Source organism: Sycon ciliatum, chromosome 8 (genome assembly GCF_964019385.1).
Source record: "Sycon ciliatum chromosome 8, ocSycCili1.1, whole genome shotgun sequence".
NCBI lineage: Eukaryota > Metazoa > Porifera > Calcarea > Leucosolenida > Sycettidae > Sycon > Sycon ciliatum.
Window position 1 is genome coordinate 19096141 of NC_088650.1, and position 27500 is coordinate 19123640.

General features: G+C 47.0%; 3 protein-coding genes and 1 long non-coding RNA gene across 4 annotated transcripts in view; 1 reads left to right on the forward strand and 3 right to left on the reverse strand.

Moving 5' to 3' along the window:
- LOC135822222 (macrophage-expressed gene 1 protein-like) overlaps positions 1-10454 on the reverse strand; it is a 14606-nt gene extending 4152 nt beyond the window's left edge. The window contains exons 1-3 of the mRNA XM_065334942.1: positions 10307-10454; positions 9594-9845; positions 2220-2386 (exon numbers count right to left, since the gene is read on the reverse strand). Of these exons, the coding sequence (XP_065191014.1) occupies positions 2220-2386; positions 9594-9831 (405 nt within the window). The 5' untranslated portion in view covers positions 9832-9845; positions 10307-10454. The remainder of the gene's footprint in view (positions 1-2219; positions 2387-9593; positions 9846-10306) is intronic.
- A 2427-nt stretch (positions 10455-12881) lies between these two features.
- On the reverse strand, positions 12882-14678 carry LOC135823616 (uncharacterized). The gene has a single exon (XM_065336462.1). It carries the CDS (start codon positions 14676-14678, stop codon positions 12882-12884), a length of 1797 nt encoding a protein of 598 aa, XP_065192534.1.
- A 1142-nt stretch (positions 14679-15820) lies between these two features.
- On the forward strand, positions 15821-20071 carry LOC135822213 (uncharacterized). The gene is made up of 2 exons (XR_010554457.1): positions 15821-18647; positions 19112-20071. It is a non-coding gene; the product is annotated as an uncharacterized LOC135822213 (long non-coding RNA).
- Positions 20072-21285: 1214 nt separating this feature from the next.
- LOC135822214 (uncharacterized) overlaps positions 21286-27500 on the reverse strand; it is a 22777-nt gene continuing 16562 nt past the window's right edge. Inside the window, exons 11-13 of the mRNA XM_065334930.1 lie at positions 25777-26444; positions 23387-23894; positions 21286-22537 (exon numbers count right to left, since the gene is read on the reverse strand). Of these exons, the coding sequence (XP_065191002.1) occupies positions 22466-22537; positions 23387-23894; positions 25777-26444 (1248 nt within the window). The 3' untranslated portion in view covers positions 21286-22465. The remainder of the gene's footprint in view (positions 22538-23386; positions 23895-25776; positions 26445-27500) is intronic.

Here is a 27500-nt window from a genome sequence, read left to right on the forward strand (position 1 = left end):
TGATAAAACGGTACAACCGAGCTGGCACAGCTAGTGAGATGCGCGGTGCAAAGATGATGACGGTGACAAGGCGGCTACACGAACATATACGTACATGCATGCACGCATCATGTATACTTCACATACACAGTACTACACATACAATACTATACACAACCGTAATAAATAGGGGTGAACTAAATAGGGGTGAACGTTGGCACTGAGATCCCGAGTTTCAGTACTCTGATTTCAGTATTCAAGCATTCTTCATATCCTAAAAATTTCAAATCAAGGGTCTTAATGATAGCTTTCATGCCGTCCTACCGTTCTACATGTATGTCCAGTGCATTGCATACATGCAATCTTATCAAAATTTCAAATCAAGGGTCTTAATGACAGCTTGTATGCCGTCCTACCGGTAGGACCCAAGAAATCGCGCTGCAAAAGTGCTTTTGGTTGAGAATGTTTTTGAAACAATTGTTGAGATGATGTCATTGTCTTTGTAGGGCAAAGTAATGATGCAAAATACAAGACTACATGTATGTCCAGTGCATTGCATACATGCAATCTTATTAATTGCCAAAATGGCCGCACATGTTCCTGTCGGAGCGCTACCAACTCCGTCCAAAGTGAATTTTGACCATAGCACATGATCGATCGTGGTGAGGACCTAATGTCTTTCTCAGCCTTCCACGGCAGTGGAATGCAAAATTCCATACTCCATTTCCATGGTTACCATGGACTGTTGCCATGGAATTTCGTAATTATGCCTTGTTGGATCACGTCTAAAATTTGTGGAGCCCCTTAGCAACAGTTTAGGGTCAAGTTCTAGGTCAATGTTAGAACAGAGGCCATGCAGCTTGTCGGTGTATGATGGTCATACTATTCCGGTAGGTCCAACCGGTAGGACTGAGGTCTATGCAAGGTATCATTAAAAATCACATGATACAACGACGTACCCTGATCGAACCAGGTTGGCAGTCATTTTTCTCGGGCATACTGGTTGTTGGGTCATTTGGGCTCTCTCTCTCTCTCCCTCTCTCTCCCTCTCTCTCTCTCTCTCTCTCTCTCTCTCTCTCTCTCTCTCTCTCTCTCTCTCTCTCTCTCTCTCTCTCTCTCTCTCTCTCTCTCTCTCTCTCTCTCTCTCTCTCTCTCTGCCGACTGCTGCTCTGAAACTGCAGATTTCTGTGGTAAATACATGCACGGTGCATGAACGAGTGCTCTGATTTATCCAGAGTACAATTATTTTTTCAAAAAACCGAGCGAGTACTAGAATATTCGGTACACGAGTAATTGCTACACCCCCTAATAGTAATGATAAATGAAACCCATACCCTGGTTTCCCTTTGCCTATGTAGAACTCCTTGTGGAACATTCTCACAGTCTTCCACCCCTTCTATCTCGTCAGATTCTCTCTGTCTGTCTCTGTTTCCCCTATGCATGCTGTGCACAGATGTAAGTTTGCAGCGAACGGCAAACCGTAGTCATCGCGGATAACCAAACAGCAGGCAAAAGCCTAGGAGCGCCACTATGGGGGTGTCTGAGGTGTCTAAGGTCGCACCATGAGTACGCATATATGCGCAAGCGAAACTACCCCATATTTGCATAAAGTACCAGCGCTATTAATGCAATGCTTACTACAAACAGGGCTCATGGTGCCTGGTCTCTATATTAGGAAGCAGGTCCGGGTAGGACGGCATGCAAGCTATTCATGGCACGAAAGGACTCCAGCGTGCGAACTAAGCCTCAGCCAAGGTGCAGTACAGTACTAACCGGGCATGCGAGATACAACCGTAACCAGGCGGTACTGGGAAAGGACTAGTGCCAGCCTGCCAGGCAGAGACAGGCGGTACGGCTGAGCAAAGCATGCTATGCGTGGAAGAGGCGAAGTCCCCGGTCAAGGAACAGCAGGCAACCCTCGTTGATTGCATAATCACGTGGCAAAAACAACAAAATGCAACCCCATTCTATGGTGCTATGATGTGTGTGTGTCTCGGTGGAGGGGCGATAAGCTCTCTTTTGCTCCTTCCTGCCCCCCCCCCCCCCCGCCCAAGAAGAAACGGAAGCAGCGTATCACCTACTCAACATACACATTGACCGGTTGTCTGTACAGCACAGTCATTAACAAGCACTGGAGACAGAGCATTGCATGAGTACAATAGCTATGGCTTGGAGAATAGCAATTCCTCTTCAAAGATCATGCAGGCCCCTTATGTATCACACCGCGGCTCGACGCTTACCTGGCTCTTCTTCAGAGGAACAGTGACGATGTTATCCGGTATGAGGTACTTGCCGTCCGGTGTTATCTGGCACTTGTCATACGTCATGGCCATCACCCAGCCCATGTCCTTGTTAGCCAGACTGTCCCAGCCAGTTCCTGGCAGTGCCTCCAAGCGCTGGCTCACACCTGAGCAGTAATGAACATGCACATGCAAACAGACATACGTGAAGATACCAAAATGCACTCACATGTGCAAGGGTATAGACACTGAAGCGCCAAAGGACCACACTCAATACATGTACAGTAGGCTGCACATTCACGAGTTTCCGGAAGTCTACACAGGTGGAACCTCGATAACTCAAGCCACAAAATGCCAGTGAAAACTATCCGGATATTCAAATTACCCAAATAATACGTTTGTCAAAATGCTCGCATTGTCAAGCAGAATTGCGCTTTGCACCGCAGATGCAGATTTCCTTGACCAGGGATTTCATGGGACTTCTAATTATTACACACAAAAAAAACAGTCCATATAGATTGATGTACCGCAGAGGGTTAAGCCGCTAGTTACATGCCCAGTTCGAGGTTTGAATTATTGGACATTGTAATGTGGGAACCATATTGCTTGAAATCGGTCCTGGAAGAAACTTCTAATGGTAAATAAAAATATTGGGGTGTGTTCGAATCGAGCTACATCCAAATTATCAGGATCCCACCTGTAATATATACTTCTATTTCGATGGTGCAGCGGAGGCTGCGTGGTGGCCTGCATGTTTTTGAGTGTGACGCAGCACAGCACAGAGTGCAGGGAAACTGGATATCGAACATGGTTGAAGAAGCGGTCACGTGCTCCTGCGTACACCAGTCAGCTGGTCACCGTGCCTGCAGGGTACAACTTACTAGCCTGTTTGACCTTTTTTGGGTGCAGTCATGTCACTCGAGTTGAACTCGAGTTGAACCTTGGTGTGAAAGTTGTCGCCTGCTGGCGTGGTGACCAGGTGATTTGGGCACCCAGGAGCACGTGACCACTTGTTCAACCATGTTCGATTGGGAATAAAGGAGGAACGCTGCATCGCAGCCTTTTCGGACCAAAACCAGTCGACTCAGCGTCCAAAAGACTACAACATATGGGCCAATCGCGGTCATCTGTGCTTTTATAAGAACGAAACGGCGCTTTTAGTGACATTTTGCATACAAATCCCCATCTAGTAGGGCGCAGTCACCCAGTTTCGGTGGAAGTGCGCGAGTTCGATTGGGATTCAAGTAGGAAGGGAGCGTCTCAGCTTTCTCGGACCAAGACCATTCGACTCAGCACCCTGAAGACTACAACTGGTGAATTTTTATTTTTTGCCGCTTAACTTCCCCTTTAAAGCAATCATGTCGATTTATTATGCGTGGTGGCGAGTGAAATCCAACCCCATGATTACCGGAGAGCGGCATTCACTGCACCGCCCTACTGTTGGCAGTGCTTGGGTTGTGTAGTCCCCTTTGCTGCCGTATCAATGTTGTTATTTCGTTGTTGTTGCTGTTGGATTTCACTTTCCAGCACTGTGCCGTATTTCCCCGATTATACTTTGAAGTATGTCACACTCCCATGTTCAGGTCTGCGGCCATATTGCTTGATACATTCACTTCAGTAGTAAGTTTGTTTGTTTGTTTGAAGTTTTATTTTTCATCGCAAACCAAACGGGCGTTGATGCCCAATATTATGATGGCGATAGAATAAAAAGCGTGGCTCGATAAAGCTGTATTGAGAAAATGAGAAAACAGTCAATAGAAATATAATGTTTGTCTCTTTCCCTCAAACCAGTTAAGAAATATATGTACCGGTAATTACAAGCCAAGTTCGAACAGAATTAACAATCAGAGAGAAATATGAAGATGAGGACCGATGCCAGAGGGAGGTACTATTCGGCCATATCAACCGTAGAAAACACTTTCAGCAATCTTTTAAACGGGGTTGGACGACGAGTGGACGTGAGTTCCTGAGGCAGGGTGTTCCAAAGCTTCACAGCGGAAACCAATGGTTGACTGTCGTCAGATGTTCGCCGAGTTAGTGGCACAACGTATTTGCAATTGTCATTGCCACGGGTGTTACTGGGAGGTTGGAGGGCTACTCTATCTTTCAGAAGAGGGCTGATGCTGCTGGTGTGGACACGGTACATAAGGAACTGGAGTTTGCATTTGGCACGTTCAATTACAGGGGTCAGGGAAAGGCGAGTGTATAGGAGTGGTATGGGACGGGAAGGGCAGATTGGCTACGCAGCGAACACATCGCTTGTCTAGGACAGTGAGCTGGTACCGCTGCTGAGCCGTGAGTGCAGAGAAGAACGTGTTTGATCCATGAAGCATGTCAGGAAGGATAAGGGCAGAATAGAAGAGGAGCGACTGGTGTAAAGATAGCGATGGGCGGATGGTTCTCAGGGTGGTTAGCTTCTGGGACATTTTACGTACTATGCTGGAGACCTGCACGTTCCACTGAAGACAGGGATCGATATGTAGGCCCAGAAAGCGAGCAGTGGTGGTCTGGGTGAGAGGCGTCCCGTTGCAGTCAATGTTGAGTTCCAGGGTACTGCGGCGTGATACCTCAATGGCTAAGACCTGCGTCTTTTCAGGGTTTAAAACCAGGCCTTTCCCGTGTAGGTAGTCAGCCAAATTTGACACAGCAACTAACAAGACTTGATTTAGGGTTGCTACGGATCTGCTTGCGGCCGGTGGCGAGAAGGATGTCATCCGCAAACAGCTGGGAGTGTGCTGGGCTGGTGACGCTATGGACGTCCATGGTGTTGAGTACGAAAAGGACGACGACATATTCTCCAGACATTACAATGGACAACGGGAACAGGTTAGGCTGAACAACATTTATTAGGGAGACGAAGAGACTGAGACAAAGACGAACGAAACGACGACATTGTGGAAGAGAGAGACAAGAGAGAGAGAGATCAAGTGTGAATGGCAAGATAAAGGGCCTGGGTAGCTATGGCAATTATGGGCGCGCAAGTAGCTACCCAGGCCAACGGAACAAAAGGAGACAAAAGGTGAGTATGAGAGTGCATGCAGGCCAGCTTGGATAAGGTTGTAGAACGTACGGGAGGAGGTACCTAACAATGGTATATAGTGAAAGCAGCAAAGGACCCAGTACACTACCCTGATGGACTCCACACTCGCATGCAGTCAGGCCCAAGCACTGCCCACTCGCCAGAACTACTCTCCGTAGACGGTCCCTGAAGTAGCTCCCAAACCAATGCAATGCAGCCGAAGATACACCCAAGGCAAAAAAATCTTGGATCATGAGCGGGTGCTGTACTTTATCGAATGCCTTGCTCATGTCCACTAGTACTGCGCCAGTATATAGCTGGTGGTCTGCTGACGACAGGTAGCGGTCCATGGCCAAGGTCAAGGCATCTTCCGTGGAGTGTTGTGGCCGGTACGCAAACTGATTTGCGGGCAAAAGTGAATGGGTTGATAAGAAGTCACACAGGCGTTTGTGGACTATCCTCTCCAAAATCTTCGATGCTATTGGCAGTCATGCTCGATTGTAAGTCTCAACCCCTTTCTTACCCTTGAATTTTAGTCACGGTAGAAAGGTGCAACTTACTGTCGTGGAGATGGAAATCCGGTCGATTGACCGGGGCCGGCGCCCTCAGCGCGTACAGAACGCTGCGTGCAGATCACATGTTGATCCGATGCGACTAGCGCGTTGAAGCGCATAAAATGCATGTGTGTACCGCTTATCCACGGCTGCATGGCCAGCACCCTGGGGCCGCTAGACGTGCGACCGGATTTCCATGTCCACGACAGTACCGGGGAAAGGAAATACGGTGAAGTCCAACAAATGCTTTGTATGGACCCACTGACTACAAGGTACAGTCGTCCCTCTCCAATCCGGCACTTGTTTATCCGGAACCCTTGCCAACCGGCGCACTTTCTGACGAAACCGATTTTTTTCGTTCAATTCCTACATCGTAATCCGGTACTTGAATTCCGCCTCCGGCAGTGACTTTTTGAAACGAATCGCTCAAACTGCACGTAGTTTGATTTCATAATCCGGCAGTCGTAAATCGCGTACCGCACAGGTGCACTCCAGGCTAGGCCAGTCTGGTCAATGTTGTCCAGGAGACAACGGCAGTCAACCATACTTTCTTATTTTACTATTTTTAGCAAGGAGTAGTGTCCTGCCAATTTTCAGGTGTGTGTGTGCGCGTGTGTGTGCAAGAGTACATGTGAACATGTTCTCTGTTTTACTTTATCACTTTACTAGCAGCACCCCCGGCCAGCGTTGCCTGGCCGAACGTGGCATGCGGGTGAAGCAAGTACTGTAAATATACAAATTTTCGGCAGCTATTTAATTTCGGCTATATTCGGCACCGACCCAAAACGCCTAAATTAAATCGCCAATGAAATTTTTCACAGCATCTGTCGCACTATGCCGGTATACCATGCCCTCTATAGCTGATCTACCCCACGCCGAAAATAAATCGCCACTGAAATCAAAAATCGTGAAGTGCCGAAATTTTGCAGCGCCGAAATTTTGTATATTTACAGTACATGAACAGCACACGTGCTCAGCACGTGGTGGTGGCCAGACCGCTGAAGTCCTGGTGAGGGAGGTTCTTCATCGTTGGAAGGAGAAGGAGGGACGTCTGTTACGCCTTCGGGAGGCTGGTCAGGGTTGTCCATCACCTGGTGGCGGATGAAGCGGCTCAAAAAATTCATAAAAATAATTACGAACAAAAGTGCGATGCGCTCTTCACTGCAGATCAGATGCAGAGTGCAGTCAGTGCAGATCTTTTGTATCATTTTGTTGCAGATGTTTTTATTTGCAGAGAACGGTTCACGTGGTCCGCAGCGCTTGTGCGGCTGCTAGTGCTACCTATGGCCTAGGCTAGGTGGCTACATATACATGATTCGCACGCTTTCGCGTGCTCAGTGCTTCTGCGCGCGGCTGCTACTGCTACTCGTACTGATCGTGTCTGCTACCTACACACACACACGTCACAGGTACTAGGTGCCTCTTCTAGACTTTAGTATGGCCTAGGCTAGAACGTGGCATGAACAGCACACGTGCTCAGCACGTGGTGGTGGCTACACGATTCGCACGCTTCGCGTGCTCAGTGCTTCTGTGGCTGCTTCCGCTAGCTACACGATTCGCACGCTTCGCGTGCTCAGTGCTTCTGCGGCCGCTAGCTACACTGTTCGCACGCTTCGCGTGCTCAGGGCAGCGCTGCTCCGCAGGATGGCCTGAGCGTAACACACAGACACACGTCACAGGTGCCTCTCTTTTATAAGTAAAGAAAGATAGTAGTCGAACACAGACTCAGTGTGTCAATCTAGGCCATAGGCATAGGCTACACGATTCGCACGCGCGGCTGCTAGTGCTACCTACACACACACACAGTGCTTCTGCGGCCGCCAGCTACACTGTTCGCACGCTCCGCCTGCTAGTGCTACCTATGGCCTAGGCTAGAACGTGGCATGAACAGCACACGTGCTCAGCACGTGGTGGTGGGTACACGATTCGCACGCTTCGCGTGCTCAGTGCTTCTGTGGCTGCTTCCGCTAGCTACACGATTCGCACGCTTCGCGTGCTCAGTGCTTCTGCGGCCGCTAGCTACACTGTTCGCACGCTTCGCGTGCTCAGGGCAGCGCTGCTCCGCAGGATGGCCTGAGCGTAACACACAGACACACGTCACAGGTGCCTCTCTTTTATAAGTAAAGATAGTAGTCGAACACAGACTCAGTTTGTCAATCTAGGCCATAGGCATAGGCTACACGATTCGCACGCGCGGCTGCTAGTGCTACCTACACACACACACACAGTGCTTCTGCGGCCGCCAGCTACACTGTTCGCACGCTCCGCCTGCTAGTGCTACCTATGGCCTAGGCTAGAACGTGGCATGAACAGCACACGTGCTCAGCACGTGGTGGTGGGTACACGATTCGCACGCTTCGCGTGCTCAGTGCTTCTGTGGCTGCTTCCGCTAGCTACACGATTCGCACGCTTCGCGTGCTCAGTGCTTCTGCGGCCGCTAGCTACACTGTTCGCACGCTTCGCGTGCTCAGGGCAGCGCTGCTCCGCAGGATGGCCTGAGCGTAACACACAGACACACGTCACAGGTGCCTCTCTTTTATAAGTAAAGATCACTGTGTATATTCCCGGAGTACAATTGAGAATATAAAGCCGTGCACCAAATACTTGGGTCGACACGGAAAAACCCTGCGTTTTGACGTACATATGATACATGCATGCAATTGGGTAGGGCTGGGTCAGAGGGCAGGATTTCTTAATCCAGCACCCTCGTTAATCCAGCAGCAAACGCCGTAGCAAAAGGTGCCGGATTAGAGAGGGACGACTGTACTCAGTATTCACGCTGGCTACTCAAGTTACAGTGAAGATTTTTTGTATTGCGGGAATCTCATGAAGTACGAGGTGAATTGCTATTTCTGGACATTGGACATTTTTGGACATTTCGAGTAAAATAATTTTTCGTCGCGTGTAGAGTCAAGTCAGTCAGGTTGATGAAGTTTTTTCTTGTTGTAGTTGACAGCTGGGCTGTTGTAGTTTCTCCTCGTGTCGGTGCCTTGTTGATAGCCTTTTCGTGGGAGGCATTTCAACGAGTTTTGTGGTACTATGTCGCATGAGAATTTTGAATTTTGAGTAAAATAAGAAGTAATGGACGAATCGTTGGCTTCCCCATGTGCCCTCCACTTCAGACGCTGTATAGTCTTGGACCTGTTGGCTGGAAGTGTGAAGAGGCCAACTGCAGTCCACCAATAGAAAAAATAACAAAAATGGTGCAGTATAGGATGCCTATTGACGCTATTTTACTTTCATGTCCAGAATTCCATACACTGAAATTTAGGCCAAAAAATTGGCCTGTCGAAAACATCCTGCTATAAAGTCTCTGGGATCACAGCATGAGCAATTGTCACATATTTGGAAAGATGAAGGATTAGGCCATAAAATAGATACAAATAGATATGAAAAATGTAAAACACACAGCCAGTGGGCCTCTATTTTATTTTCATGTCCAGAAATTGCTATTCACCTCGTACTTCTGCAAGCCAGACCCTGGACAGCAGATGTGCCTGCAGCAGTGCACCACGCACAGCGCTAACACAAGCGCATTATAATAATATCTGGTGATCATCATGCTGCAACTGGTGTTTTCCATACTCTGCAGTTTGTCTTGGAGACAGCTACGTAATCATTAGTGGATATCGTAACAAGTTCCTCGTTTGACTAGTCAGTATCAGATCTCATTCGGCCCTGGAGTGGACGCTGCTGACTAGTCAAACGAGGAACTTGTTACGATATCCACTAATGATTACGTAGCTGTCTCCAAGACAAACTGCAAATGGAAAACACCAGCTCAGTGCTTCATTTACTCACCAGTAAGCTTGGCACACTTCATCCAGGTGGGAGTCATCGCCTCGTACTGTGGATATTCAGTGGGCGGCGGTGTCGCAGCGCTACCTTCCAACAGGTTCGCCAAGGGGTCCGACCGATTTCTAGATGAATCCGCAAGGTAGCGTGTGGTGGTCGGAACAGATGCGACCAGTTGCACTACCATTAGAACCAGCGCTACGAGCAGCTTCATTCTACTGCAGTGAGGAGTCGACATCCTCATGCTTCCGTGATGACCTGAGCAACGACAGCAACACCGAAAAGACAATTGGCATCCATTGCTATAACTAAAATCAGAATGATGCCGTACATTTCCCTTCGGTGTGATGGCAGGGCGCACCCATTCAATCTACAATCAAATCATTGGGGCACCTTCGCCCGGTTAACAAATACACACACAAAGCTACTGGTGTAGCGCCCTCAGTGAAGATCATTTCACCGTAGGCTGCTTAGGGAATCCGGCTTCGCAACACACCACGAATAACTGAACGAAATGCTTTGGAACATGCACCAAGAAGCCCCAACCGACAAAGACAAATCCACTGTGCGGCGAAAAGAGGAGTGCGACCACAGAGCACGAAAATAGCACCAACATGAGTCTAGTGTCTACCTAGCCAGCACCCGACGGATCGGTGAGCTGATAATGATAATAACCACAGGTGGGTGCGAAACGGCGTCTCCAATGTGCAATCACTTACCGGGATTTCGTCACCTTTGGATGCTTGCTTGCCAACGACACGAAACGAGAAAAAACGGCGTGATAGATCAAACACCTCTCACTCGTTCTATTCGAAACGGCAGCGAAGTTATTTGTTGCAGGTCGGTGATCAACATCGGACTGTCCTTGACACAAGCTCGCTCTACCCTGCTACATGTACCGAGCTAGACTGTCGTGGACATGGAAATCCGTTTACACGTCTAGCGGCCCCAGGGCGCTGGCCATGCAGCCGTGGGCAGTACACACATACGCGCTGCAGCTCGCTGGTCGCATACATCATTACCATGATTACATGTACACTCATACCTCTCTTATCCGAGCGCTTCGGGACCGGACACTGCCCGTAACTTCGAGGGTGCCCTTAACTCCGAATCATATACATCTTGATGGGGAAAAGGCCATCGATATGGCATATGACGTCGATATTTCTACGAAAAGTGACAAAAGAGTAGTAATATTTCCTCTGAAACTCGCCCAAATAGTGCCCGGTAGACCGAAGTGCCCGTAACTTCGAAGTCCGGATAACCGAGGTATGAGTGTATGACTGTTTATTTTAGTTATTTTATTTGAACAAACGGCGAGGACTCCGAGGATAGGAGACAACAATTATTTGATAACCGCAATCAGTAATACAAGCTGGATCGACATTTGTGTTAGGCCTTGACGGATTATGCTAGCATAATTTTTCGCATAATTCCTACCAAAATCGAATAATCGCATAATTCGAGGCAAATTGAATACGAATCGCATAAATTGGAATAATCCGACTGTTCGCATCAAATTCCATACAGCTGTACATGTTTTACAAGTACAAGTACAAGTAGATGCACCAGGAAGTCGTAGGTTTACGACTCCCTTGATAACATGCCCAGTCCACTACAATCAGTGACCATGGTGACGGTCGTAGCTAGGTCGGACGGTGCGTTGACCCCGTTGAACTTTTGCTACTACAGTACAACGCCCTCTACAAAAAATTCCCCTGTTATTTTGCACAGAGGACCATCATATACATTAGCAGCATATGTGAGCATGATGCGGCATAATATGATAACTTTTAGCATAAAAATAGCATAATTCTGCCATTTTGTCAGCAATGCGAAAAGCATAATTTCACGAGAATAATAGCATAATCCGTCAAGGCCTATACTTGAAAGTACTTTACTCAGGCTATTGTTTTCCATTTCCGCTCCTTTATTGGCATCATTAATTCATTATGCACAAGAACACGCTCATTATGAGTTGCGATACGAGCAACTATTGTGCTTTTTCTGAAAATATGGATGCGATTTCAGCAACTTTCACTTGTTTTGGCATGGTTGCAAAAAGCATAAGTTGCGAAATATTTTGGCATCTTTGGGAAAGGGCTATGCATGGGCACAAGTTGAAGAAGAAAGTTCATAAAACAACGCCACACTCACAGACTGGTATTGTAGACCTACTATGTGTTAATAGGAACACATGTCAGCAACTGTGGATACCCGGTATCAGCATGGTCCTGAAAGAGCAAAGTTTACAGTTGCACACACGGCATTGATGGTGGGCCATGTCCGAACAGTCGGTGGATCTGCGGGCTAGCAGAGTAACGTTTGGAGCAATGAAACGATGCATGAGTCTTTGGACTGAGGAAAGTAATACTTCAGTAAGTATCAAAAATCAAGATAATCTGATTCTGCTGTGGAGAGAATTCAAGATTTTGCGCAACAAAGGCCGAGAAACGCCACTCTACGTTACGTAGGGAAGAACAGGTCATATTATAGGGGTAAGGCACTTCAGCGCAGCCGACCAAACCGTCTCAGCTACCCCACAGACTGGATACACCAGAGGGAGCTCAAAGGATTAGAAAAAGGAAAGAGAAAAAGGAAGAAATGTACAAAGGCGAAGGAATGAGAACGAGAACAAGCGGCAAAAAAGGAAAATGTCAGTAATTTCAATTCACAAGGCAATTCACAAGGCAGAACAATAGAGACCAAAAAGCTTTCTCGTTACTCCGAGCTTCGTGTTCAAAAAACACTCACATCCCAATACAGAAGGGTACGAAATGAATACCGACCTACGTGTACATGTATATGTGCAATGTATTCTGCTCTTGCTCCATTACACCCTGCTATTTTCTGGTGTGGTTTGAACACATGAATTATGCCCGAAACATAGACGACACGATCTGCAGAAACTAATCATTCTACATGGAATACACGCGGTATATAACTGAACAGAAGTGTAGAGTTGGCAAGCGACTCGTAGCTGTGTGTACTACCAAGAGTGCATAAACAAAAAAATTGTTTATGGACTCTTGGTACTAGTCTCTACCCTACACGAAGCAGCAGAAAGAATTCAAATGCACCGTATTCGACTATAACCTAGAGTAGCCGTTATACATGTATGCCCTGGCTTAAACATATAATGAGAGGATTTTTGCAGGCTTGCAGCATTGAGGTCATACATTTTGTACATTCAGTGTATACATGTATCATGGTTATGTACTATTTTATTCTACATGTACACGACCATATAAGTAGGACGCTGGCTGCTCTCAGAGTCGGAGCATTGCCGCTGGCCTACTCATCCCCGGCCAATTCAACAGACTCACCGGCGTTGCTGAGACAGAAAAATGGATGCCACTCTTTTGATCCATCCACCCATGCAGTAGGCAGGCTGACGACTCCAAGCGGATAGCCTGGGTAAAAGGCGAGCACACTGAGCCTCTTCCAGACCAGGTCCAGCGTGACATACACTTGAACCTTCTGCTTCCGTTTCACTAGCGTGATACTGGGAAATAGGTCATTGTGTCGAGCTTGATCACTCCCATTGCATAACCACACGCCATGGAAATGCTCCCATATCTGCACAGATCCTCCTGCTTGCCCCCGTTGTTCTGAGAGGGTAGCGACGCCCACTAGAAGATCAAGGCGATCCTCCCAGTTCAGGAGGAACTTCCAGACTGAGAGATGTATACCTCCATTGAAGGACAAGTCACAGAAGGCTGTGGATGGTTGTGATTGTGTAGCGTGTACTGAGCAGCTATTCCTCGACATGCGAAGCGATGGCGAACAGTGAGTATTGTTGAATTTTGGCATTTTGATTCTAGGATGGGATATTCTGGACATGTTGCCTTCAGGTGATGACCAACATAGAATGTACATGAGGCCATAATGCAATGGGAGCTCCTGACTTTCCCACACACCGACCTTTCCTGCCTTGCTGGGAGTCAACTGCAATTTTTCTACGAAACCGAAGACATCTTTAAGAGAAGCGTGGAAATTGCTTTCCACATATTTGGATGGCAATGGCTGTCCATCAAATCCCTCCAGAGCAAACTCGAAAAAGAAGGTTGGATAACGACTGGGTTCATCGACCCACGTCTGATGCACGGTGACATTGTGGATGTTCACTTTTGTAGTGAAGACCTTTGCTTGAGACTCGACACACATTTGAATGGTTTCCACTGCATCCTCAGGGATACTGACACCCAGCTTACCCGTTATGTGTGCCACAGGGGTGTTCAGATCTTCAGGTTTCATATCACGTGCAGCCATGATGACGCTACCATGCAGGGACAGGACATGCGAACCCATCACTGTTAGCATGGGTGAGGAATCTGCGGATGATGCATTGCTCTCGCCAAAGCGCTCAGTAATCGTCTTGAGTGTCCTCATACGAAGCAGTTTGTCATGCACACGCCTTTGCTCCGATTCCAAAACGTTGATATTCGTCCAGCGGTGTTGGTCAATAGTGTCAATGTCCTGTTGCTTTTTTTTCTCCAGGACTTTAGCCAATTCGTCATAGAATGCAGCTACATTCTGTGATGCCTTCTCCGCTTGCTTGTTCACGGCTTCAACGGCACTGCTCAGATCATCCAATCGCTGCTCCAGTAGACCAACATCAGACAAACCAGGCAATGCAGTCAACTTGTCCACAGTGTCTCGAATGTCTTTCCGCTGTTCCCGTAATGTTTCTGAAATCGCTGTAACATCGTGTTTCTCAACAAGGTGTGTGGTAGCACACAATCCGCATAGTGGACTTGAGCAAGAATTGCAATACAGCGACATAATCTGGTTATCGTGAATAGAGCACGTGACGGGTTCATCGTCCTGTGTCTCCTCCACTGAGTTCGCCCCCGAGTATAATACACCAGCGGATGGTGGTAAGGCCTGCCAAAGGGGTTGACGCGAAGTAACTCGGCTATTGGCTAGCTCAGTATCGTCGCCACAAAGGACACAATGTACGCTGGCGGTGTCAGGGTGCACGCCATCTCTCAGACACCCTTCGCAGAGAACGTGGAGACACTTGAGCAATCGACCATCGTCTGGCTTCTCAGACTCGCATTGGACGCAGGCAGTGGCTGACTTGAACATTGTGACCAGAAAACTCTGAAAATGCTACGGTTATAGGGTAGCGGGAGATCAGACCTCCGAACAGTGAAATGAACGACGGCACGCTTCCACGAACAAGCTGATGTGACTGCAGACAATGCAATGCTTTCCGCGTGGCAGACTTTCATTGAAAGTTTCAATGGACTATCGAAACATTGAATGACTTGCCTTCACTCTTCAGCAGAGGCCTATGCCTAGCGCCTGGCTCATGACATGAGTCACAACGATTGCATGCTATACTACTGTCGCGGACATGGAAATCCATTCGATTGACCGGGGCCGGCGCCCTCAGCGCGTACAGAACGCTGGGTGCAGTGCACATGTTGATTCAATGCGACCAGCACGCTGCAGCGCATAAAAACTTCCTTATTGGCCATGCATGGGCCATCGTGGAAATAAAGAATAATAATAAAATCCATGTGTATACCATACCCCTTATCCACGGCTGCATAGCCAGCGCCCTGGGGCCGCTAGACGTGTGACCGGATTTCCATGTCCACGACAGTAGTATTGTTCTGTTTCCATATTCAGGTCTGCAAGATTAGTGCTGTCCGGGCACTATCCTAGCAGTAGCAGAAGTCATAATCATTACAGTCATGTACATAATTTAGGTCTACGCTCCACACTCGCGGACGCAGTAACATGACGCCTTTCTATTTAAAAATGCCAACTTGCTGTTCTCAGACAAGCTGCTCGCGTTTACCATGGTTTACCGGTTCAGTCCTACATGTAGTGTAGTAGATCCACTAGTACTAACAGAACAAAATTAATGTGGTAGACCTAATAATAATAATTCGCGGGATTCGCGTTGGCATCGCTTGAATGTTCAGAAACACACAAACTAGTGGTAGACCTACAAAATTTAAATACAATCAATTCATACTGCTCAATGAAATCCAGTTGTGTTTCTCGAGTACGCGCCTGGCGTTGCGCAGCCCTAGACCTGCGAACACTGGGCTGCTAAAAGTAAAAGATGCAAGGCGCCAACTAACTGGACTCTCGCGAATGGATTTCGAGCAGCACTGTACATGTACTCGTACTGATGTACTTGAAGTTGATGTACACTTCGTGAAGTACTAGTACTACTACTAGTGTAGCGTTGGCACGCTAGTAACTAACTTACACAGCTGCAGCGTGTCTTTCAATGTATTGGTCACGCGTGTTGCACCGCACCCTGCACTTGCAACTCTTACTACCATGCTTGCAGACCCATGACGTGCATAGTAACTAGTCTCACTGTGTTCATGTATTACTCCCATAACACACTAGGATGACCTGAGGAATACTAGCACATGTACCCTGTAGACCCTTTTGATACATTTCACTTTCGACCTCCTTTTCATTTATCTACACACATCCTAATGAGACTTCCTTAGAATTCCTAATGGCTGTCTTCCCGGTACCACTTTTACGCCCATTGCCCACACTGTTATTCAGCTCCTTCTTCTGCATAGAATCAAATGGCATTCCTTGTGCAATGACTGTAGCCCACACATCTACTTTGACCTTTCTTCTTCTCTCTGCTGAGCTTTGCCGTGACCATTGCTGTTGCAGCACGTATGCTGTCTGCCTATAAAAGCTGCTGTTCACAATTCTCTATACGCCAGTTAGAAACTACAGTTCAGTTAGAAACGACAGTTAGAAAGGCCAGTTAGAAGGGCCAGTTAGAACCTTCAGTAATGATTATGTCAGTTTAGAGTTAGAGTCAGAGTTAATGTTTAATAATTATTAACAGTGTGTTCACTGAGACCCGTCTGCATTTGCCTCCGAGAGAGACTGCGGCCCGTTACAGAATTGGTGCCAGCGGTGGGATTCGTTACAGAAATGGTGGCAGCGGTGGGATTCGCTACAGAAATGGTGGCAGCGGTGGGATTCGCTACAGAATTGGTGGCAGCGGTGGTACAATTTTATAATTGCTAGATTCGAACCCACCTAGTATCTGTATTGCATTGATGGCAGCGACGCTACAGAATCGATGGCAGCGGTAAATTGTTTTATTGGTGTAACCGATACCAGCATGGCCCAACCTGATGCGTCAGTCGCCGCTACTCCTTCGCCCGCCACGTCTCCCCCAAGCCCGAAATGATGACGGACAGCGTCTCTACCGATCAAGCTCCATGTCCAATGTAAGCTTATTCCCGATATGGCATTTTCTTTCCTGTCTTCCTTCAGTCTTCCTGTTCTCTTCAGTCTTCCTTTATGCGAGTGTGTGAATCCAGTTTAGTTAGGTAGGCGTCCGATCATGGTGAGCCACGGTCTATCTAACTAACCTGGGATAATGTGTGTTAGAGTGCCCTTTGTCCAGTTCAGTTTGGAACTGTGAACTATTTTTATGGCTCAAACGCCATGGTGGTACAGCAAGTGTGCTGTGAGTCCTATTTGGAGGACAAAATTTTTCCCCTTTGGCCCCGTGAGATCGTGTGAACCTGGAGTGATGCTATTTTATGATTTTGTTATCAGTTCATTTCTTCTGTCTACTCTCAAAGGTTATCATTTCCGATATTATTTTGCCATATTCCGGTTGACGCTGTACCAGTATGATGCGCTATCTCCTATAATGTTCAATGATTATGTTCGCACCACCTCTCAGTCCTGTGATATGCTGCTGCGCTCCAGCCAGTACTTCAATGTCAGTTGTCCTCATTGCGTCCGGATATCAACCGAGGCTGTTCACGAATACATACCTGTATATGCACGTCATCCATTCTGCCTATCTTCTTCCGTCGAGGTTATTCCGACGCGACCATGCATGCCGCCCGTGTCTTCTAATCTCAGTCGATTGTCGGAGTCCGGCTATCAACTTATGTCACTCGCCCAGTCTAGTCTGCGCATCTCCATGATCTTCTATCAGTGTTCGTCACTTCGTGTTCTGCTACTCCTACTGTAATCACGAGGGCGTGATTGTGTTTAAAGAAGGAAGGTGTAGCGTTGGCACGCTAGTAACTTACACAGCTGCAGCGTGTCTTTCAATGTATTGGTCACGCGTGTTGCACCGCACCCTGCACTTGCAACTCTTACTACCATGCTTGCAGACCCATGACGTGCATAGTAACTAGTCTCACTGTGTTCATGTATTACTCCCATAACACACTAGGATGACCTGAGGAATACTAGCACATGTACCCTGTAGACCCTTTTGATACATTTCACTTTCGACCTCCTTTTCATTTATCTACACACATCCTAATGAGACTTCCTTAGAATTCCTAATGGCTGTCTTCCCGGTACCACTTTTACGCCCATTGCCCACACTGTTATTCAGCTCCTTCTTCTGCATAGAATCAAATGGCATTCCTTGTGCAATGACTGTAGCCCACACATCTACTTTGACCTTTCTTCTTCTCTCTGCTGAGCTTTGCCGTGACCATTGCTGTTGCAGCACGTATGCTGTCTGCCTATAAAAGCTGCTGTTCACAATTCTCTATACGCCAGTTAGAAACTACAGTTCAGTTAGAAACGACAGTTAGAAAGGCCAGTTAGAAGGGCCAGTTAGAACCTTCAGTAATGATTATGTCAGTTTAGAGTTAGAGTCAGAGTTAATGTTTAATAATTATTAACAGTGTGTTCACTGAGACCCGTCTGCATTTGCCTCCGAGAGAGACTGCGGCCCGTTACAGAATTGGTGCCAGCGGTGGGATTCGTTACAGAAATGGTGGCAGCGGTGGGATTCGCTACAGAAATGGTGGCAGCGGTGGGATTCGCTACAGAATTGGTGGCAGCGGTGGTACAATTTTATAATTGCTAGATTCGAACCCACCTAGTATCTGTATTGCATTGATGGCAGCGACGCTACAGAATCGATGGCAGCGGTAAATTGTTTTATTGGTGTAACCGATACCAGCATGGCCCAACCTGATGCGTCAGTCGCCGCTACTCCTTCGCCCGCCACGTCTCCCCCAAGCCCGAAATGATGACGGACAGCGTCTCTACCGATCAAGCTCCATGTCCAATGTAAGCTTATTCCCGATATGGCATTTTCTTTCCTGTCTTCCTTCAGTCTTCCTGTTCTCTTCAGTCTTCCTTTATGCGAGTGTGTGAATCCAGTTTAGTTAGGTAGGCGTCCGATCATGGTGAGCCACGGTCTATCTAACTAACCTGGGATAATGTGTGTTAGAGTGCCCTTTGTCCAGTTCAGTTTGGAACTGTGAACTATTTTTATGGCTCAAACGCCATGGTGGTACAGCAAGTGTGCTGTGAGTCCTATTTGGAGGACAAAATTTTTCCCCTTTGGCCCCGTGAGATCGTGTGAACCTGGAGTGATGCTATTTTATGATTTTGTTATCAGTTCATTTCTTCTGTCTACTCTCAAAGGTTATCATTTCCGATATTATTTTGCCATATTCCGGTTGACGCTGTACCAGTATGATGCGCTATCTCCTATAATGTTCAATGATTATGTTCGCACCACCTCTCAGTCCTGTGATATGCTGCTGCGCTCCAGCCAGTACTTCAATGTCAGTTGTCCTCATTGCGTCCGGATATCAACCGAGGCTGTTCACGAATACATACCTGTATATGCACGTCATCCATTCTGCCTATCTTCTTCCGTCGAGGTTATTCCGACGCGACCATGCATGCCGCCCGTGTCTTCTAATCTCAGTCGATTGTCGGAGTCCGGCTATCAACTTATGTCACTCGCCCAGTCTAGTCTGCGCATCTCCATGATCTTCTATCAGTGTTCGTCACTTCGTGTTCTGCTACTCCTACTGTAATCACGAGGGCGTGATTGTGTTTAAAGAAGGAAGGTGTAGCGTTGGCACGCTAGTAACTTACACAGCTGCAGCGTGTCTTTCAATGTATTGGTCACGCGTGTTGCACCGCACCCTGCACTTGCAACTCTTACTACCATGCTTGCAGACCCATGACGTGCATAGTAACTAGTCTCACTGTGTTCATGTATTACTCCCACACACTAGGATGACCTGAGGAATACTAGCACATGTACCCTGTAGACCCTTTTGATACATTTCACTTTCGACCTCCTTTTCATTTATCTACACACATCCTAATGAGACTTCCTTAGAATTCCTAATGGCTGTCTTCCCGGTACCACTTTTACGCCCATTGCCCACACTGTTATTCAGCTCCTTCTTCTGCATAGAATCAAATGGCATTCCTTGTGCAATGACTGTAGCCCACACATCTACTTTGACCTTTCTTCTTCTCTCTGCTGAGCTTTGCCGTGACCATTGCTGTTGCAGCACGTATGCTGTCTGCCTATAAAAGCTGCTGTTCACAATTCTCTATACGCCAGTTAGAAACTACAGTTCAGTTAGAAACGACAGTTAGAAAGGCCAGTTAGAAGGGCCAGTTAGAACCTTCAGTAATGATTATGTCAGTTTAGAGTTAGAGTCAGAGTTAATGTTTAATAATTATTAACAGTGTGTTCACTGAGACCCGTCTGCATTTGCCTCCGAGAGAGACTGCGGCCCGTTACAGAATTGGTGCCAGCGGTGGGATTCGTTACACTAGTACTAGTACTAGTAGTAGTAGTATTCCGTTCTCAAGTAGTATTCGTGGTATTAGTAAATTGGAAACCACAGTCCAAATTTAATGTTGCTCCCGTGGGTCAGGGACATGTTTGTACAACCCGGTGTTCACCGACGGTCCGTGGTTCACTCGTCTACTGTACTGTTATGTATGGGCAGAACGAACTCACGGATCCCAAATCAAAGCCCAGTACTAACCCTGTCCGGATTATGCGTTTTTTGAAGGGTCAAAATGGAAATGTTTATTTTTTGGAAATTTACCCAAAATGCTAAAAAAATCTTTTAAAAATTTTTCACCCAAAATGCGAAAATTATGCTGCCGTTACCACGGCAACCAAAATGGCGTAAAACTTGAATTGTGTACTGAGGTGATAAGTGACAAGGCCTGATAGCAGCTATAGCTATAGTGCTGATCAGCTGCATGCATGAGAAAATCACCTCAAAAATGTTGAAAAATGCTGAAAAACCCCAAAATGCGAAAAAAGCTGAAAAACCCCAAAAATGTGAAAAATACACAAATCACAATCCGGACAGGCCTCCCCAGTACTCAGTAGACTCTTCTGACAGTAGGACAAGGAACAGTAGTTGGCATCACATGCCATCAGCCCATCCCACGCACCTGTCGGTCACAAGACGTGCACGAGGCTTTCAATTTCATACGGTAGATCTACAATAAAAAATTAATAATCATCATCACATGCAACCAGGTTAACGCCTTCCAGTCTTTCTGTGTCCAGAACACAGTATCCACTGTGTGAGGGTAAGGTCCATTTTGCTACCAGGTATGGGCCCTCATCCCCTGGCCCCCTACTGTAGAAGATTAAAAAAAATTAACGTAGTAACTATTATTTACTTAGTCCGTGGGCCTGGGGGACACTGGACCTAGTCCCCCAGGCCCACGGACTAAGTACTTAGTTAATACGTTATTTTTTTTAATCTTTTACAGTAGGGGGCAGGGGATGATGGCCCATCAGTCATGAATGTTCTCATCAGTCTGCACTGGCAGATGCCTCTGATTGCCTTTGTCACCGACTCCTTGTGAAATGGCTGCAGTGCCCACCAGAACAGTAGAAGAGGTCATCCTAGACTAGTTGGCACCCAACAACCAGCACTGTTTTAAAGTCATTCACTAGATTACTGCGGATGGCTGATTCAATGTTCCGCTGTTGCAGACTATTGAGTGGTACAGAAAAGGAACATGAACGAAAAGCAATGGAAGCAGAGGGGGAGGGGGGGGGGGTGAGATCCCGGATGCTAAGAGCTACACGCACAAGAAGCAAGTGTGAAAGTGAGGTTGGCAGCCTGTCAGCCATGCATGGGCACAAGTTGAAGAAGGAAGTTCATAAAACAACGCCACACTCACAGACTGGTATTGTAGACCTACTATGTGTTAAGGCCAAGTAAAATAAAATCCCAGTTTATCGTCCTTTTTTTCACAAAAATCGGGGAGGGAGGGCGGATTTTATTTTTATTTTTTATTTTTTTGATGTGCTACAGACTAGTATAGTTCTTGGTAAACAATGACACATCATGTGCAACAATCTGCAACAGAATAGTGGTAGTGTATGGAATACACAATGCTATAACAGTTATATGTACATAAACAATTACATGCAAAATCTTTGGATCGACAGATTGTCACTCCACTCATAAGACACAAACCCCAATACTGTTTGGTTCACACAGACCACCAGATAAATGATAGAAAGCTGCAGAAGGGAAAGAACCAGTCAGGACAGTAACCAATAGTCAGTCATACGACGAAGCTGTGTTTTCAAGCCTTAGCCGACGTAAAAAATCAAGCTTTTTGGCAAAATTCTAGATTTAAAAAATAAAAATAAATTCCGGGCGGCCTCGAAAAATGGGGCGGGCGGGGACGATAAACTAGGATTTTTTTTTACTTGGCCTAATAGGAACACATGTCAGCAACTGTGGATATCAGCATGGTCCACATGTCAGCAACTGTGGATATCAGCATGGTCCACATGTCAGCAACTGTGGATATCAGCATGGTCCACATGTCAGCAACTGTGGATATCAGCATGGTCCTGAAGGTATGTATGCAGAGCTCTAGTACATACACACACGCACACATACACACACGCACACACTCGCACACGCACACACTCGCACACACACACACACACACACACACACACACACACACACACACACACACACACGCACACACACACGCACATACAGCCAGTCGTCATAGCTGCACCATGTACATACTACTCGTAAAGGTTGAAGCCGGTGGCTTGGCTGGGATTGCTTCACCTATTGTCCCTTGAGCATGTAGTCGAATAGGAGAGGGTCTCGAAGTCGATTCTGACCAAGTTTTGCTTCATCCTGGACATGCAAAAAGTATGATAGACACTAGTTTAGAAATCCCGGGTAACGTTTGTGTGTGTGTGTGTGTGTGTGTGTGTGTGTGTGTGTGTGTGTATGTGCGTGTGTGTGTGTTTGTGCATGTGTGTTTGTGTGTTTGTATGTGCGTGGCTTTGTGTGTGCGTGGTTGTGTGTGTGTTTGTGTGTGTGGGTGCATGCATGTATGTATATTTGAAAGAAAGAGAGAGAGAGAGAGAGAGAGAGAGAGAGAGAGAGAGAGAGAGAGAGAGAGAGAGAGAGAGAGAGAGAGAGAGAGAGAGAGAGAGAGAGAGAGAGAGAGAGAGAGAGAGAGAGAGAGAGAGAGAGAGAGAGAGAGAGAGAGAGAGAGAGAGAGAGGCGGAGGGGACTTGGAGAGACATAAATAGATAGGCGGGAGGGGGGGGGGGGAGGAGCAGAGGAGGGCAATGTAGAGGCTAGTTATTTTCAAGTCACGTAGGCCACACACTGGAGCGTTGATGCATTGCGATTTGCAAAGTGTGATCAACTGGACAGATGTGGAGAGTCAATTCATCTATTCAAGGACATGGGCTGTGGTGTGTCTTCTAGACAGTGCACGCTCACTGGATGTTCTCATGCCTGGACAGTTTGATCGGCAGTGGAGGACGGTTTGTCGCTATACAGCTTAGACACTCTGTAGAGGTTATAATGGTAAAATACATCACTTTGTGCTTGTAAATATGAACAACCCAAGTACGGTTGGACCATATACTCTCAGTGTATATCGTCAGTATCACACTGAGCAAGACACGCATGGACAAACCAACCCCACACCGACTATGCTTCGGCTCAGTACTCTACCGCAGAACTCACCTTGTCTCCACTTTGTGTACTTGCATCGCGCGGCAGCGGTTCAGCCTCTGCTGCCGCCGACGCCACTGCCAACTCAGAGATCAATGGCATTTGCTGCTGCTGCTGCTGCTCCTGAGAATCTGCATGTGAACAAGCAGGGTCGACGTGATGGCTGAGACTCGTCTCAGCAACCATGCTGTCTTCCACCTGCTGCTGTTGCTGCTGCTGGCGGAAGTAGAAATTGTGCAGGTATGAACCAGAGCGGAGGCCTCGCCGGCAGCTTAAAGCATTACACCAGCTGCAGATCAGACGCGCAGTGATCAGTGAAAATGTGAAGAGAGTGACGAGCGAGAAGAGGACGATATTGAGCCAGTCACGTGTTTCAAACACATCATGTCTGTGCCAGCGTGGTATGTCCAGTTTCACCACTTGCAGAATACCCAGGACGATCAGCAGCAGAAGCAACAGCAGCTCGTACACGTTGTTGAAGTCCTTCACTCGCCCTAGCTTGGCGTCACGGCGAAGAGGCCTACAACGGGTGCAGGTATAGATAGATGTACACAACACTGGACGTAATCAGGGTTTGCACAGCCAGCGCTACACAATGTCACTATGGTCTCAACCCTGATGCTACACTAGGAGTACACCAATGTGTACCATTGCACTTAGGGTGCGTTCGAATTGTCACTCTTTGACTTCCGAGGAATTTCGTTTTTCTGGAGAGGAGGCTTATTGGCCTCTTCAGAAAACGAAAGTCTCCTCGAAACGCCTCAAAACTGCACAACCTCATCCGATGGGAGAGGTGGATTAGTTTCGAAGAGTTTGGAATCGAGATGGTCGATCGGATCGGACGTCATTATCGCCGTGACAATTCCACTGAAAAACTCTATTATTATTTATTATACGCATTCCCGCGTTGAAGTGTAGCAGCAGTATGCTGCGTCCACAGCTACGCTTATGCAGAATGGCTTGGGTGAGAGGAGAGGGGAGAGAAAGCAACAAGGCAACCAACATCAATGAAATAGGTCACAACAACATGAAGAGAACCAACCTACATATGCATGATTGCACAAGAATGGAGACGACAAATGGCTATAATCATTGTGCCACAAAACCGGTACACAGGAGATCTGTCGACAATGTAACGAAACATAAAACTCAGTTACTCAATACAGGTTCCACTAAATTACAAGAGAACAACGCTACAACATTAGAAGTGCCGCTAAATTATCGCAAGTGTAGAGAACGAGTCCAATACAAATGAAAACCATGAACAGACTGTCCCGAAGTTATTTTGGGAACAAATTGTACTGCATGTACGTGCTGACACTGACGCTGACGGAACACAAATTTGAGTTGAATACGCACGAAATCTTGTACATCATTATGCGCCGGTGTTGTGGAGTAAGCAGGTACGTCAGTCACCAATCCAGCTTCAGCTCCGCGCTCGCTTCAGCAGAATGTTGCCCGCGTTTGCTTTGCCTCCACACGGATAGACGACCAGCTTCAGAGTTCCGCAGCTCCGTGGCCGTAAGGTCTTGATATGCGCCGTTAGTGCCGTCAAGTCTCAGTCCACCTCTCACAGCAAGCCGCTCTATGAAAATCTTTCTCTCTCCATTGGAGTGCTCCCCAGTTGCGCGAGGAGACTAGAGAAATTCCTCCGGTGAGTGAGGAAGAAGAGCGGAGCTACCAAACTCAACCAAAAAACTGAAAAACTCTAACATAATAGAAACCATTCTAACGGGACACTTCAACTGATCTCTTTTAGTTTAGTTTTATTCCACGCAGTAATGGCTGGGGTAGCCAATGACCACTTTGTGTAGAGATTGCAGGGTTTTTATAGCCAACCTCGGCTAAGAATTTGTTCAAAAAGTTGATAAAGACAATTCGAACGCACCCTTGGAATCACAGAATGACTGACAGTTACTACCAAGGTGTATTGCCACACTTAGAATCACACAGTGACTACTACCAATGTGTATTGCCACACTTAGAAACACACAGTGACTACTACCAATGTGTATTGCCACACTTAGAATCACACAGTGACTACTACCAAGGTGTATTGTCTACTACACCGGCCCCTGAACTAATGGACATAAACCCAGTCTTGATGACAAAAAGGGATGTCCCATGAAAACACAGTTTTTAAAAAAAGTGACACTGGCTGGCACTCTACTATTTCATTTAATAGAAATAGACTTTTCGGGGAAATTTCAAACATTCACTGAAATGATGTTTTGTGTTGAACGCGATAGTCGGTTGTTAGCGTGTGCCGCTTACAAATTATTATGTTTCACTCAATTAAGCTGCGGGATGCATCGCACACGATTGCAGGTCATACTGATCTCAGTATGTAAGACGGTTAGACTTTCAGCTACACTGCACGGAAAAAGCTTGTCTTGGCTTACCTGCAGACGGCGTGCAGAGCGACATAGACGCACAAGAACAGTATTGATGCCATTCTCCGACTCAGCAAATCGACAATGAGCACGCTTGACATGCTAAGAATAAGGCGGCGGGCGTAATTGATGCCCACCCACCACTGGCGATCATCCTCATAGATATGTGTGGCCTCGTCAATGAAGACCTTGAGGGCCGGGCAGAGGTGAAGTGGTCGCCATACCAGTAGAATCGGCACGGGCAGGCAGATCAGCACCAGCACCAGGATTGCAGACAGCATGTAGGGTAGGTGTGACCGGCTGTAGCATTCCACGTAGCCATCAAGATAGAGCACCTGTCGCTGACTGGTTAAGGGCACACAGCGCAGCAGCAGGAAGCACAGGCAGGGAAGATGCGCTGTAGAGCAGAGGATGACCAGCCAGAAGACATGCACGATGGAGTTGCGCTTCATCAGCCGCTTCCAGCACGACAAACCATGCCCACGCCGTGCCGCACACCACAGCAGAAACGTCAGCAGAGGCAGCATGATCGGTATGGCCATTCTACACATCACGGCATTTAGCTGTGAGGTCATGTCGAATTTACTGAAGCATATTGAACCAAGACCGAGTGTCAGGAAACGACGAACAGCCACTATAGAATCCCAAGAATTACTTCCAGACACGAAAAAGAAGACCTGTGAAGAAAAAGGGAAAGAAATACAAATTTAAAAAAAAGAGAAGAAAACACATGAGAACGAGTTATGCAGCAACTATCCACGACTGTAACAAGATGATAAACAGTCAGAAAGTGTGCTAATACGGCACCAAACTGACAGGCTACTGAGACATTCAGCGACCTGAGACCTAGCTCTAACACACCTCCAGTGCGCAAACCAACAACCTTCCAACTTGGAAAGTTCATGGTTACGTAGGACCGAAGAGAGGAAGGTGAGTGCAGCGAAAATGTGCACAAGCCAAGTCCCACGGCAACAACGAATGCCGACTGTTACAGGACGTTTTCGCTGCGCTCAACTTCCCCTCTTCGGTCCTACGTAACCATGAACCTTCCAAGTTGGAAGGTTGTTGGTTTGCGCACTGAAGGTGTGTTAGAGCTAGGTCTCAGGTCACTGAATGTCTCAGCCTGGGTACGGTAGCCTGTCAGTTTTGTGCCCTATTATCACACTTTCTGACAGTTTATCATCTTGCTGCAGTCGTGGATAGTTGCTGCATAACTCGTTCTCATGTGTTTTCTTCTCTCTTTTTACATTTGTTACTGGTTCAGTATCCGAGTTAAAATACAGATTAGTATAGATTATTTGAGAGTAATAATTCGGCTTACTCTATAACACGTTTATTTCGGTGTAACTTTATTTTCCGTACTTTTGGTAGAGAAACCAGGCACCTAAATTTTAGATTACACCTAAAAGGCACTAGAGTATGCACTGTATGTGAAGGGCAGGCTGGTCACCTAACTCTACATTACACCTGAAACCTGGCAGGTCCCTGACACCGAAATTTTAGTACACCGAAAATGACATGTTATACAGAATGAGTGCGCTGACAAATAGGATCTAACACGTTTAACTGTAACAGGTAACCATGACGAGCACGGCACATAACAGAAAAGCATGAATCAGCATGTGTACTACAACAATCAGGACTGGATACCAAATGACTGTACACTGAGGATTTGCTACCATGAATACGTACGTACGCACGTGCTCCCGACTCCCACACGCACCCTCACGATC